The sequence below is a fragment of the Pleurodeles waltl genome, chromosome 10 (genome assembly GCF_031143425.1).
Source record: "Pleurodeles waltl isolate 20211129_DDA chromosome 10, aPleWal1.hap1.20221129, whole genome shotgun sequence".
Lineage (NCBI taxonomy): Eukaryota > Metazoa > Chordata > Amphibia > Caudata > Salamandridae > Pleurodeles > Pleurodeles waltl.
In genome coordinates, this window is record NC_090449.1 from 850575552 (window position 1) to 850587565 (window position 12014).

The window sequence follows — 12014 nt, forward strand, 5'->3', positions numbered from 1 at the left end:
CACATTGCCTCCTAAGTTGAGCCTGCCTGCTCTGTGCCAAGCTACCAGTGGGTAAGCACAGGCTAATTTATGGTGTGTAACTGGCTTTCCCTGACTAGGATGCTGGTCCCTAACTGGACAGGGTGCATACCTCAGCCAACTAGAGACCCAATTTCTAAGAGATAGTTAGTCCATAAATAAACTTTGCAATTACATGTTGAAGTATTATGGTTACCAATGTGAGCATTTGGATTCTGGTAGCATCATTTCACTATTATTATATAAAAGAAACAGGATAAGACTTCATCTTCTGCTCTCATTTTCTTTTATCCTTATTTATGTTGCTTTCTCTTTTAATTAATTCTATTATTTCATGGATAAGAAAGTTATTTTGAGTAGTTCCTTCTGATGATGGTTCTATTATAAGTGATGTTCATAACTATCTTGCTTTCTGCAGTGCCTCCTCTCATCTTTCTTTAGATTGACATTTTTCTTCTCTTTTTCTTTATATACATACCTGGATCATATAGCCCTAGATAACAAAGCCCCAGTTAATCACCAAAACATGTCACCAGTATTAAGCCTCATCCCAGTTGGACCACTTAATCACTAAGCCACCCGCTTTTCCTACTTAGGGACTCCTCTTAGCCAAGACAACCCTTAAATGGATCCAATGTGATATAATAATTAACATATTATAGCATTCATCAAATATTGTCATCTACGAAGATTTAAAAGTCACAATCATTAGAAACACTTTCAGGTCAATTTACTGTTGGAACCTTATGTATGATATGCATAGTATGTAGTGGTGTAGAGTGTAGTGATGTAGACTGCAGTGGTATACAGTACAGTGGCATAGAGTAGAGTGGTGCAAAGTAGAGTAGAGTGGCGTAGAGTGCAGTGTCATAGAGTAGAGTTCAGGGGCATAGAGTAGGGTGCAATGGCGTTTAACATGGTGGAGAGTGCAATGAAGTAGAGTGCAGTGGCATACGGCAGTGCAGATTTTAGTGGCTTAGAGTGCAGTAGAGTGGTGTAGAGTAGACTTGAATGCCATAGAGTGCATTCACATAGAGTACAGTGATGCAGAGTAGAGTGGAGTTGCATAGAGTATAGTGGTGCAGAGTAGAGTAGAGATGCATAAAGTGCAATGATGCAGAGTAGAGTGCAGTGGCATAGAGTAGAGTGGTGCAGAGTACAGTAGAGTGCCGTACAGTGCAGTAGCATAGAGTGGTGCAGTGGATTAGAGTGCAGTGGAATAGAGTGCAGTGGTAGAGAGGGCAGTAGTGCAGAGTAGAGTGGTGCAGAACAGAGTGGCACAGAGTGCAGTGGTGCAGAGTAGAGTGGTGTAGGTTGCAATGGTGTGGAGTGGAATGTTGCAGAGTACAGTGGTGTTGAGTACAAGTGGAATAGAGCAGAGTGGTGCAGAGTAAATTAAAGTGACAGAGGGCAATGGCGTAGAGAGCAGTGGTGTATAGTAGAGTTACATAGAGTGCAGTGGGATACAGTAGAGTGGTGCAAAACGAACAGAGTGACTTACAGTGCAATAATGTACAGTGCAGTGCAATAGAGTGGAGTGGTATCATGTGTTGTCACCTATCTGACCAGTCTAAATTAACTATAACTTGCCCATTTAATATGCACACTCTTCTCATACATTATGTCATTTAACACGGCTGACTGTTAGTATAAATGCTCTGAATTAACATGCTATAAATGACATAATATGAAAAGTTATAAGCAGTGCCTGGTGAAGGGTCAGGTTATAGTTAATTTAGTCTGGCTAGTGAGATGACAACACTGTGTACGGAGCTGCATGAGTTATAGAATTTTTGAGCATGCTCAAATTATAACTGTAATTGTATACAGTGGATTGGTGTGGTATAGAGTTGAGTGTCATAGAGTAAGAGTGGGGTAGAGTACAATGGTGTAGTGTAAAGTGGTGTACAGTCAAATGGGGTAGGGTTAAATGGGGTAGAGTGAAGTTTTGTACAGTTGAGGGGTGTAGAGTACAATGGCTTACAGGAGAGTGGCATAGAGTGAAGTGGAGTACAGTGAAATGGCTTAGAATGAAGGGGGATATAGTGAAGTGGCATACAGTGTAGTGGGGTACAGTGTAGTGTCATACAGTGTTTTGACATAGGGTGGACTAGTGGATAGTGTTGTGGCATAGAGTCAAGTGCAATAGAGTCGAATAGCATGGAGTGGAGTAGCGTAGAGTGGAATAGGGTACAGTGAAGTGGTATAAAGTGATGTAGAATCAAGTGCCATAGAGTTTAATAGTGTAGAGTGGAGTGCCATAGAGTCAAGTGAAGTACAGTAGAGTGGGTTGCATAGAGTTGAATCGCGTAGAGTGTAATGGTGTAGACTGTAGTCATTTGTAGTATAGTGGCATAGAGTGGAATGACAGAGTGGAGTGGCGTAGATTGGAATGAAGTAGAATGGAATAGTGTACAGTGTTGTAGTATTGAGTGGACGTCTGTAGAGTTGAACGCCACGGTGTGGAGTGGAGTAGCATACAGTACAGTGGCATAGAGTGGAGTGGTGTAGAGTGAAGTGGCTTAGAGTGGAGTGGCGTAGAGTGGAAAAGTGTACAATGTCGTGGCATTCAGTGGAGTGGCATAGAGTGGAATAGTGAGTGGCATAGAGTGGAACAGTGTAGCATGAAGTGGCATAGAGAAGGGTGGCATAGAGAGGGAGAGTGGGGAGGCATAGAGTGGGATAGCATAAATTGAAGTAGCATAGAGTAGCATTGAGTGGCATAGAGTGGAGTGGCATAGAGGTGTGTGAAGTACTCTCGAGTGGCGTTTAATCAAGTTGCATAAAGTTGAATAGCATACAGTGGAGTGGCGTAGGGTGTATTCATGTGGAGTGTAGTGGCATAGAAATGGAGTGGTGTAGAGTGGAGTGATGTAGAGTGGAGTGGGAAAGCATAGAGTGCTGCGGCGTAGAATGGAGTTCTGTAGAGTGGCATGGCATAGTGTTGAAAGGAGTAGCATACAGTGGAGTGGCGCAGAGTGGAGTGGAATAGAGTGGAGTGATGTTGAGTGGAATACTATAGAGTGACAAAGAGATGAGTGGCATAGAGTGGAGTAATAGACAATAAAGTGGCATTGATTGGAGTGGTGCAGAGTAGAATACCGTTGAGTGAAGTGGCATAGAGAGGAGTGGCAAACAGTGGAGTGGTGTAGAGTGTAGTGGTGTTCAGTGTAGTGCTTAGAGTGTAGTGGCATAGACTGGAGGGCATACAGTGGAGTGGAATAGAGTGGAGTGGCGTAGAATGGAGTAGCATGGAGTGGAACGGCATAGCATGGAGTGGTGTAGCATAGAGTGAGGTACAATGGAGTAGCACATAGAAGAGTGGCATAGACCAGAGTGGCATACGCTAAAGTGGCACGGAGCAGAAAGGCTTAAAGTAAAATAGCCCAGAGCTGAATGACGTTCAGATGAGGGACATAATCTAGTGTGATGTAGAGTGGAGTAGTGTAGCGTAGAATAACATAGCATGGAGTGGTGTACAATGGAATAGTGCGACATGAGTTGCTTGAAGTGGAGTGGCATTCAGTGCAGTGGTAAGGAGTGGAAAAGTTTGTGTAAAGTAGGATGGCATAGAGTGGAGTGGCATATAGTTGAGTGCCATAGAGTGGAGTGCCATTATGTGCAGTGCCACAGAGTGGAATAGTGTACAGCATTGTGGCATAGAGTAGAGTGCTACTGCTGTACAGTGGAGTAGATTAGCAGTGAGTGGCATAGAATGGAATGACTTGAAGTTGAGTAGCATAGAGTGTAATAGTGTTGAATGGAGTGGTGTAGAGTGGAATCGCGTAGAGTGGAGATGCATCACGTGGAATAGCATAGAGTGGGGTGTCATGGACTAGAATGTTGTAGAATGGAATGGCTTAGAGTAGAATAGCATACATTGGTGTGGTGTAGAGAGGAGTAGTGTAGAGTGTAGTGGGGTGGAGTGGAGTGGCATGTGGTGTAGTAGAGTCTAGTTTAAACAGACATGCTGAAGATGGGTGAATAGATGTAGATGAATTTAGGCAGGAATATATGTTATGGGGTGGAAAGGGTCATTTTTGGTAGGTGCTTCAAACTACTTAAGTATTGCTAAAGTTTTAAGTCACAAAACACTTACATATATGATAGGCTGCAGTATGCCGCAGTAACTTTGTAATATGCCATGGTACATGCCAATTACAAGGCAGTATATCATAGGCTAATGGCTGCCTCTACAAAAGTAAAAGGCAGCCATGTAGTTTTCACCACACGTTGGCTGTGTTCTGGGTCAGGGCTTTAGATATTGGTAGGTAGTAGATTTTATTGTTGTTCCCTACATACATCAAAGTGATAATAGGTAGAGACATGTGTTTATATATTTATATATATATATATATATATTTGTCAAAAATTCCACTAGTATCTAGAATCTACTCCTGTGGTTACAGTTAAAAACAAATACATATACAAAAGATGAAAAGAAACACTGTAGTAAACTACATAAATCCAGTAGTGGCGGCTGGCAATATAAAGTTGTGGGGCAGGGCAGTGCAGGGGAAAATAATAATACAAATAAATAATGTACCTACCTGCTGCTCTCCGTTGCAGTGCTTCCCTGCTCCCGGCATTCCATGGTTCACATTGCGCAGACTCCCCACCCAATCCAGATGCTGCTGTAATGATGGTAATGTTATTACCCAGCATGAAAGAAGCACTGGCAATGGTCTGAAAGGCCTGTTTTGCTGCTCACATAGAGACAGGAAGCCCGTGCCTCTTCTCCACCCGGCTGTGCAACACAGCTTGGGTTGGAGAAATCCAAGTGTGCATGTCGGTTTGGCCAAGCTCTAGTTGGCTAAGACGACATTCACACTTACAGTGCTCCTCCATAGAGGATGGCCGCGCCCTACCCTAGATTCCATCCAGCCTCCTGTCAGTGCAAAATAAAATGATAATAACATTGTTTCATTATGATTTTATATTTTATCTGCTGGCTCTGAGCAGTGGGACAAAGCTCCTCCACCATAACGGAGGTGCCGCTGCTGCATACATTTTACAGCAATGCTTTTTACATAAATCTAATTTAAATTTATCTTATTTTCCTTTGATAGTATATATAATTATTTTAAACTACTTTTATCTGAAAACTGAACTCGAATTTAAACTACTTATTATATTAAGTGAAAAATGCAAAAACTTTTTTGTAATCAATGCCAAGCACATCTCTATAATTCATTTATTTAAAAACAAAGTCATATTAAATTAACCTACATTGTATTAAGCTCTTAACCTAGGCACAAATAAAATTAAAAAAAAAAAAATTATAGAACTTATTCCAGCTACAATACAAAAGTTAAACATATATTTATTTTAATATATGTACCTAAATTGTATTCAGTTACAATTATACAACTATTTCTAAATCTGAATGTTATTGATTTTATTAGAAGTTAAATATTGTTGATCTAACAAGTAGCATCAGTTTAACTTCAACCATAACCCCTAGATAATTTTAACTCAGTTGTTTTGCAATTGTTTAGTGTAAAATTAACCACAGACCTCATCCTAAATCAAACAAAAGTATATTTTATATCTTACATTCAACTTTGTAATTAATTTAAATTCCATTACTAAATTATACTTATCTTAAAAGTCGTTTTCCAGTGTGTAAGCCAATAAAAGCAAAATAAAGTTTCTGCTGAACTACTTGCAAGAAAGTAAACATCAGAAAAATTAACAAGGACAAAATAGGAATTAGACACCACCAGGTGAGCGGGGGTAGTATTGAGAGCTGCCTTCCATCTTTCAGTGTTCACTAGTTCGTGAGTTCAACGAGAAGCTATTAAAGTAACACAATGATGGAAAAGAGCAAGGGCAATATATTTCAATCTTTTGACTTGATCACGTTTAGCCATGCACCCCGAATTATTCTCACTCTATAGCTAACTATCAGAAGCAAGCTAAGGTCTTCCAATGGAAGATCCACACTTTTTATGAACGAATGCACATCCACCTTTGCTTTACCCTAACTCATATATGTATAGCTCTGTCACTTCACTTGGATTCATCTCCTCTAATTCGCCCAACTCTGAATGAAGGGGTACTCTTTTGCATTACATCTTTCAAACCCATGTGGAGAAGCACCGATACTTGTGTGGTTCATTAAATTAAAGAAATTACTTCTTGCCTGTCACCAAAATCTGAATGGCCTAATGTTTTCATGGGCTTTCTTCTGCAATAACTTTTGCTACCTGCTTGGGGAGAAGAGTCTACCCTCAATTACCACTATGATTTAAAATATGTTAGAGTCCCTTTGTCTTTGGAATGGGCAAAACAACATGCCAACCAGCAACTTTTCAGCTTCATAAAACTCTTTAGAGAGATTTGATGTATTCACTTGTGGTGCTAGTTGTTGTGTCTTCTCAATATGGAGCACACTTTCATCTATTTAATAGATGAAGCTACTTTGTGTTTCCACTTCTGGCGAGTAACTTAGAAAGCTCTCAGCTCATAATAATATATTAGCCATAACCACTTCACCCATCTGGGGAAACATAATTTTGTAGCGCTTGCTAGCATACAGCATACTTTAGAGGCTTAAGATACTCATTGTGTGTACGAGAGCTCTTGTTCCTCGTGTAATTGGTAAAGTGCCATTCCTTCTTCACAGTATTGCACTTTGTGCCCTTCACTCTGCTTCGCCCTCGATCTATCACCGTGATCATCCATGCGTAGCCTGGAGACATTGAAAAACTGAGGGCTCGAGTCACAAAAAGCCCTTCAGTCATGGCGGTATCTCCACAATGAGAAATGGAGTGCAGAGACTCTGCCACAAATGCAGGGGCTCTTTATGAATCAAGCCCTGAGTTTGGAAAATGCCAAGCCTCACTTAAAATTATTTAGGTAATTAAGTAAACCTGAGGATTTAATATAAAACTGTTAATGTCATTAATTGATTAGAGTAACAGAATTGAATATGCTTTTTCACAAAACATGATTGGTCTTTTACCTGTTTATTATAGGTATTGTGGAAGATCAATCCCACCTTCAATTACCAGCACAGCAAACACAATGGCTCTGTTCTTTCAGGCAGACATGAATATTGCCACAGAAGGATTTTCTGTCACCTATATCTCCATTGACGCAGCTAATGGTAACAATAAATCTTGTGTTAAATGTGAACAATAGTTCTATTGTGTTATTTCTTTGATATCTAGTGTGACCTTATCAGCTAGGGAAAGGGGTTAAATGAAATTAGAATATCCGAAGCAATTGTGTTGAAGCATAAAAGAGGGTAGCATTTTATCTGGTGGTCCCATTGACACATTTCTTCTATTTATTCTGCTTTCAGAATACCCTGTTTCTACAATGAACATCCGTGATGAGATCTAGCCAAAAGGACACAAAAGTGGTTGACATTCCACCACCTCCTACTTGCCAACATTTCTTGTGAATATTTATAACATTCCCAAGAAATATTGACAAGTAGGAGGGAAGAGGAATGACTACCACTTTTGTGCCCTTTATAGAAGCAAAATTGGCTAGAAATACTACTGACATTTTCTGCTCAGCACGGTCCATACAATGAGAGGGCTTTTCATTGTATGCTATAAGCTAAGAACTTTTTTAATTGCATTTTGTAATCCAACCGGCATCAACATAGATCTAGACCTACACTGTTCTGGAATTATCAACACTCACACCACCCCTTGCACTAAATATGCCAGGGACTGTAGGTGAGTATAATTCAGACACACTATATGGTAACAACACAACAAGCACTTAGATGAGATGCATTTATGCTCAGTTGCTTACACAAAGCGATGTGGAGCTGAAGCTAAATATGTTGAGTAATACATGAGGTTCCTGGCATCCAGAAAACACTGCCATATCCATAAGAGTGTGACACACCAATAGCCTTCAGTTTTAATGACAGTCATGTTATGTCCAACTGCATGTGTCTAGGATATTCTGTTTTTTTGACAGTGCTATTCTGCCCTGCTGACAGAAACTAGTGTCCTGAGGAAGGGCTACGGAGTAGGGCATGCACATCAGGTGATAGTGTTATAGTATTGTTAAAGAACTTATAGCTTCTTAATCAGGTGTTAATTCATAAGAAACTTTTGTTCAGAATTTTTCGATAATTCGTACCCTCAAACAATTCAGGGCAAGATTCTACAAACAATTTAAATTGTAATGTGTATAGCAGATATCAGAAAGTGTATCTCATTGATAGCCACAATTTTTTTTTTTAATGGCGTAGGTCATATCCACAAACCATTAAACTTCTTGCAATTGATGTGGTCATTATATCATGGTGACCTGTTATCGTTGTTGCTTTTTGATACTAACTTTACGTACCTGGCCAGTAGGTATGAGTAAAAAGCACATGTGGCATATTTATATGCTGGCCCTTCAGATCTATGTAGATGAGGCACTGCATCATAAATTCTATATGTTGTTTCATCAGTAACCAGTGTAATCACCTCAGGGCAAGGACGATATGAGAGCTTTGATTCAAAGGTGTGAGTTGTCTGGGATGTGTGCAATCCACTACAGAACTCAAGTTCTGACAACACCCAGTAATAATGACTGTTATTCTATGCAAGCAGTAGAAGGCTGGGGAGGAGCCCATCATTAGCCATAGCTGGATTAAGGGTCTAATGTGCATATTACAGAACTGTTTGGAAGAGGACACCCAGATTGTGTACCAGGCAGACTGAGGAAATAGGGCCATGTGATAAGGGGCATGGTTGAGCCACAGTGATGAATAGTAGAATCTCTGTACGAGTAGCATATAGGGAATGGTGACCAGTATTCATGCAAAAACCTGAGTAGGAACGACTCCATCTGCAAATGAGTGTTGGTCCCCAGATCCCTCTTGTAGCTGGAGATGGAGCGTGGGATAATTAATGTACAAGTGTTGCCAAACCTCTTTAGTGTCTAAACCCATGGTGCCAAGTAGACTTTGAGGAAAACGATCGGGCGGATCCTAGAGGCACTTCTCAACAGATAATGGCATTTGAGTACATGAAGGGTTGGCATTTTGCTTGGTTGATCTGGTTGGAAAAGAAGGAGGAACATCATTTCAGTTCAGTGTCTCGAGTGTAGGGACGTATATTGTGGTCGAAGGTATCAAGGTCTGCAGCGAAGCATTGTCACATCCACTGGTGAGTGTCTCCTTCCTGAGTGCATCAGAACTGTTCTGTGTCTTTGTTGGAGCACAAATAAGATATATAGGTCCTCATTATAACCCTGGCGGTGAGTGATAAAGTGGCGGTAATACCGCCAACAGGCTGCTGGTAACTATTGCCAAATTATGACCATGGCAGTGATAACTCCCATAGACAGCCAATGTACCACACCAACCGCCAGGGCAGAAACAACACTCACAACGGTGGTAGCTGTCAACAGCCAGGTGGAAGACAAAGTACCACCCACCATATTAAGACAATACAATCCGCCTCCTTTTCCGGGACAGTACCAACGCCAAAAAAAGCCAGGTGGAAACGCATCACAGAAGAGAAAAGGGTAACCATCGGAGACACAGGGAAGTACAACGCCGCCATGGAACCCGAACTGCAAGTCTTTCCAATGCTCTTCTACGTTTGCTCCACCTGGACCACCAACGAAGACGACTACAGTGAGTACAGCCACCTACCACACAAGGGAGGGAGGGAGGAAAACAAGAGTGACACACACCCGACACACACACACCATACACACAACCAGATGCACATGAAAAACAATTTGCACCCGATACACGGCAAAATAATTCTAGAACAACAAGAATGCACCAAGGTGAATGTATTGATATCAACAGCTAAAAAATATTCGAATTGTCCATTAAACAGATATGTACAAATGTACACAAAGGGACACTGCCCAGACCAATGTACAAAGGGCCCACATGGCCACAGGGCACAGTCCAAGGCCCAACTTGAATCCTGACTTAATCCGGATAGAACGCTGCAGGGGCATCAGTTTGCATGTGGGCAGACATTTCAGGGGGATGAGGGTTGGGGAGCACCTCAGCCGAAGTTGTGAACGAGCCCACAAGTTCTGGAGGGGGATCCATGCTCATTTCTCTTTGCTGGGGAGAGCAAGGCCACAGTCTCTGGAGTGGGTGACTTTCCCACTGGTTCTGGAGGGGGCTCCATGCCCATTTCTCTTTGCTGGGGAGTGCAATGACACAGTCTCTGGAGTAGGTGACTTTTCCACTGGTTCTGGAGGGCCCCCCTCATACAGTAGCCCCTGAAGGGTGGCCTACATGACTTCCACTGGTGGTGATGGCTGCACATTGGTGGCAGATGGAGGTGCGTCCTGGGCAGCCTCTGCTGGTGGTGATGGCTGCACATTGGTGGCAGATGGAGGTGCCTCCTGGGCAGCCTCTGCTGGTAGTGAGGGATGTACTTCCTCAGCTGGCGTTGGGGGCCCAGTGACCACTGGTAGTGGTGGAGGTGTCACCCTGAGAGCCTCCACTGGATTAGAGGGCTTCTTCCCCTCCAAAACATAGGGCGTGGAATCCTTACCTTTCCTGGAAGGGGTTGAGGGCTTCTTCCCCTTCATGGCAGGTTGTATGTGTTCCTTAGCCTTCCGGGCAGGAGTTGAGGGCTTCTTCCCCTTCAAAGCAGGAGGTGCACGTTCCTTCCCCTTCATGGCAGGAGGTGTGGGATCCTTCCCCCTTCTTGGCTGGTAGAGGGGGATCCTTCACTGACTTGCCCCCACCACTAGGTGGTGCCACCACTGTTCTCGAGCACTGTTTGGCTGAGGTGCTGGGCTGGGTCGTTGGGACCCTGCTCTTATGGGCAGGACAGGGGAGGGAAGAGGTCAAGTTGGGCAAGGAAAAGCTTCTTAGGGACTGCTGGGTGGAGGAGGCAGAAGGGATGGGGGTGGAGGTTGAGGGAGTGGTTGGAGGTGTATATCTACTGGATTTGGGTGCAGGTGCATGGGCAGTATGCTGATGTGAGGTGGATGGCTGTTGGGTGTGTGAGGGCTTGTGTTGTGTCCTTTAGGAGGGGAGGGACAGACAGAGTGGGGGAGGACACAAGGGAAGCGTGCATGGATGTTGTGGAGGTGTCTGCTAGGGAGGTGTGTGTGCCGCTTGGTGTGGTGATGCTGGTGGTGGATGTTGGTGCAGTGCATGCAGGCGTGAGTATGGACATGACTGGGAGGGAGGCGAAGGAGGAGGAGGAGGGGGAGACAGTGGAGGCAGTAGGATGTGGTTGTGTTTGCAACTGTCTTCTGTTTGTGTGAGTGCTTGTGGGATGAAGTGTGGAGCCTGTGTTTGACTGTTCCACTCTTGGGTGTTGTCTTGTGTGCATGCTCGTCAGTATGTGTGCATGGGATGGGTTGGGGTCGAGAAGACTGGGGCTGGGAAGTGGTAGTTGGAGGGGGGACAGTAGAAATAGGGACAATGGCTGCCATCAGAGAGGAGGCCAGAGCCTGAATCGATCTCTGTTGGGCCGCCAATTCACCGTAGATGCCCTCCAGGAATGCATTGCATTGCTGTATCTGGGATGCCTGCCCCTGGATGGAACTACTGGATGGCATTCAGTAGTGGTTGACTGCCCTACAGAGATGGATCTCAAGAGGTCAATAGCCTCCTCACTCAGGGCAGCAGGGCTGACGGGGCAGGGCCTGAGGTGCCTGGGGCGAAGGAGATGCCCATCCTCCTGGGTGAATGGGCACAGGCAACTCAGTGAGGGGCTACTGGGAGGGCAGTGCTGGTATGGGGGTGGTGGCTGTGCCTGTAGCTGGGGTGGTCACAGAGGTGTCCGCCACCACCAGAGAGCTTCCATCGGAGGAGGTATCTGAGTCTGTGTTTTCACCTCCTGTCTCTGCTGTGGTGCTCCCCTCTGTCCCACTGGTTCCCTCGGCATCGGTGGACTCTGTCTCCAGGGTCCTGTGGGATGCAGCTCCCTCTATCACCGGTGACCCTGCTCCTCCACCAGATGATGCTAATGCACACATGGACAGGATGACAGAACAAAAAAGGGGGGGAGAAAAAGGAAACACTCAGTCAATTACTGCAACAA

General features: G+C 43.8%; 1 protein-coding gene across 1 annotated transcript in view; it reads left to right on the forward strand.

Moving 5' to 3' along the window:
- CUBN (cubilin) overlaps positions 1–12014 on the forward strand; it is a 1111275-nt gene that overhangs the window by 251766 nt on the left and 847495 nt on the right. The window contains exon 22 of the mRNA XM_069211549.1: positions 6999–7129. Coding sequence (XP_069067650.1) covers positions 6999–7129 — 131 coding nt within the window. The remainder of the gene's footprint in view (positions 1–6998; positions 7130–12014) is intronic.